The sequence below is a fragment of the Salmo salar genome, chromosome 14, assembly GCF_965601325.2.
Source record: "Salmo salar chromosome 14, fSalSal1, whole genome shotgun sequence".
Classification (NCBI taxonomy): domain Eukaryota; kingdom Metazoa; phylum Chordata; class Actinopteri; order Salmoniformes; family Salmonidae; genus Salmo; species Salmo salar.
Window position 1 is genome coordinate 107,241,098 of NC_138304.1, and position 2,500 is coordinate 107,243,597.

The 2,500-nt window shown below is 53.4% G+C and overlaps 1 protein-coding gene across 2 annotated transcripts in view; it reads right to left on the reverse strand.

The window, feature by feature from the left end:
- LOC106570754 (type 2 phosphatidylinositol 4,5-bisphosphate 4-phosphatase) overlaps window positions 1–2,500 on the reverse strand; it is a 40,573-nt gene that overhangs the window by 951 nt on the left and 37,122 nt on the right. For both annotated transcript variants that reach the window (XM_082961374.1, XM_082961376.1), the window contains one exon: window positions 1–988. This exon is cut by the window's left edge and continues 951 nt beyond it. In XM_082961374.1, the coding sequence (XP_082817500.1) occupies window positions 845–988 (144 nt within the window). In that variant the 3' untranslated portion in view covers window positions 1–844. The remainder of the gene's footprint in view (window positions 989–2,500) is intronic.

Genomic DNA, 2,500 nt, shown 5'->3' on the forward strand with positions numbered 1-2,500 from the left:
TGTCTGTCTAGTCTGTCTGTCTGTCTAGTCTGTCTAGTCTGTCTAGTCTGTCTGTCTGTCTGTCTAGTCTGTCTGTCTGTCTGTCTGTCTGTCTGTCTGTCTGTCTGTCTAGTCTGTCTAGTCTGTCTAGTCTGTCTGTCTGTCTGTCTGTCTGTCTGTCTGTCTGTCTGTCTAGTCTGTCTGTCTGTCTGTCTGTCTGTCTGTCTGTCTGTCTGGTCTGTCTGTCTGTCTGTCTGTCTGTCTGTCTGTCTGTCTAGTCTGTCTGTCTGTCTGTCTGTCTAGTCTGTCTGTCTGTCTAGTCTGTCTAGTCTGTCTAGTCTGTCTGTCTGTCTGTCTAGTCTGTCTGTCTGTCTGTCTGTCTGTCTGTCTGTCTGTCTAGTCTGTCTAGTCTGTCTAGTCTGTCTGTCTGTCTGTCTAGTCTGTCTGTCTGTCTGTCTGTCTGTCTGTCTAGTCTGTCTAGTCTGTCTAGTCTGTCTGTCTGTCTGTCTAGTCTGTCTAGTCTGTCTGTCTGTCTGTCTGTCTGTCTGTCTGTCTGTCTGTCTGTCTAGTCTGTCTGTCTGTCTGTCTGTCTGTCTGTCTGTCTAGTCTGTCTGTCTGTCTAGTCTGTCTAGTCTGTCTAGTCTGTCTGTCTGTCTGTCTGTCTGTCTGTCTGTCTGTCTGTCTGTCTGTCTGTCTAGTCTGTCTAGTCTGTCTGTCTGTCTGTCTGTCTGTCTGTCTGTCTGTCTGTCTGTCTGTCTGGTCTGTCTGTCTGTCTGTCTGTCTGTCTGTCTGTCTGTCTGTCTGTCTGTCTGTCTGTCTGTCTGTCTGTCTGTCTGTCTGTCTGTCTGTCTGTCTGTCTGTCTGTCTAGGAAAAGCTGTTCTCTGGATAGCTGACTTTGATGGCGCCCCAGTAACAAGCTCGTATCAGACAGATCAGCCCCAGGAGGTAGGAGAATGCCCAGGACACATAGGTGGCATGGTAACGACTGGCAAAGTCCTGAGTCCCCACCTGGAGAGGCAGAGAGAGGAGAGGAGACGAGACGAGACGAGACGAGACGAGACGACAGACAGACAGACAGACAGACAGACAGACAGACAGACAGACAGACAGACAGACAGACAGACAGACAGACAGACAGACAGACATTGTTACTGGTGATATTTAAATGAGGATTGTCACATCACTGATGTGATTTTGTCACGTTTAACGCTTATTAATGCCACTATATCATCACTGTTCAATATATTTCAACTAGAAAAGGACATTTCCTAAAAATAAGATAAATGTGTATGTGTTGAATTATTTATGGTTAAATCTATTTCAATGACTGGAATGTAAATCCGGAAAGAGGACAAACACTAAGTTTCGCTGGATAAGAACATCTGCTAAATGTCTAAAAGTTGAAATGTAGTGAAGGACCTCCCCAGACCAACGGCCACACAATACATTCTTATTTTAATTGGTTTATTTTACCCCCTTTTTCTCCGCAATTTCATGATATCCAATTACGATCTTGTCTCATCTCTGCAAACTCCCCAACGCGCTGCAACTCCCCAACGCGCTGCAACTCCCCAACGCGCTGCAACTCCCCAACGGGCTGCAACTCCCCAACGCGCTGCAACTTCCCAACGGGCTGCAACTCCCCAACGGGCTGCGACTCCCCAACGGGCTGCGACTCCCCAACGGGCTGCGACTCCCCAACGGGCTGCGACTCCCCAACGGGCTGCGACTCCCCAACGGGCTGCGACTCCCCAACGGGCTGCGACTCCCCAACGGGCTGCAACTCCCCAACACGCTGCAACTCGCCAACACGCTGCAACTCCCCAACGGGCTGCAACTCCCCAACGGGCTGCAACTCCCCAACGGGCTGCAACTCCCCAACGGGCTGCAACTCCCCAACGGGCTGCAACTCCCCAACGCGCTGCAACTCCCCAACGGGCTGGGACTCCTCAACGCGCTGCAACTCCCCAACGCGCTGCAACTCCCCAACGGGCTGCAACTCCCCAACGGGCTGCAACTCCCCAACGGGCTGCAACTCCCCAACGGGCTGGGACTCCCCAACGGCCTGCAACGGGCTGCAACTCCCCAATGGGTTGCAACTCCCCAACGGGCTGCAACTCCCCAATGGGTTGCAACTCCCCAACGGGCTGCAACTCCCCAACGGGCTGCAACTCCCCAACGGGCTGCAACTCCCCAACGGGCTGCAACTCCCCAACACGCTGCAACTCCCCAACGGGCTGCAACTCCCCAACGGGCTGCAACTCCCCAACGGGCTGCAACTCCCCAACGGCCTGCAACTCCCCAACGGGCTGCAACTCCCCAACGCGCTGCAACTCCCCAACGGGCTGCAACTCCCCAACGGGCTGGGACTCCCCAACGCGCTGCAACTCCCCAACGGGCTGCAACTCCCCAGTGGGTTCAGGAGAGGCGAAGGTCGAGTCATGTGTCCCATGAAACATGACTCGCCAAAACAGCACTTTTTCAGCACCCGTCCGTTTAACCAGGAAGAGAGCCGCACCA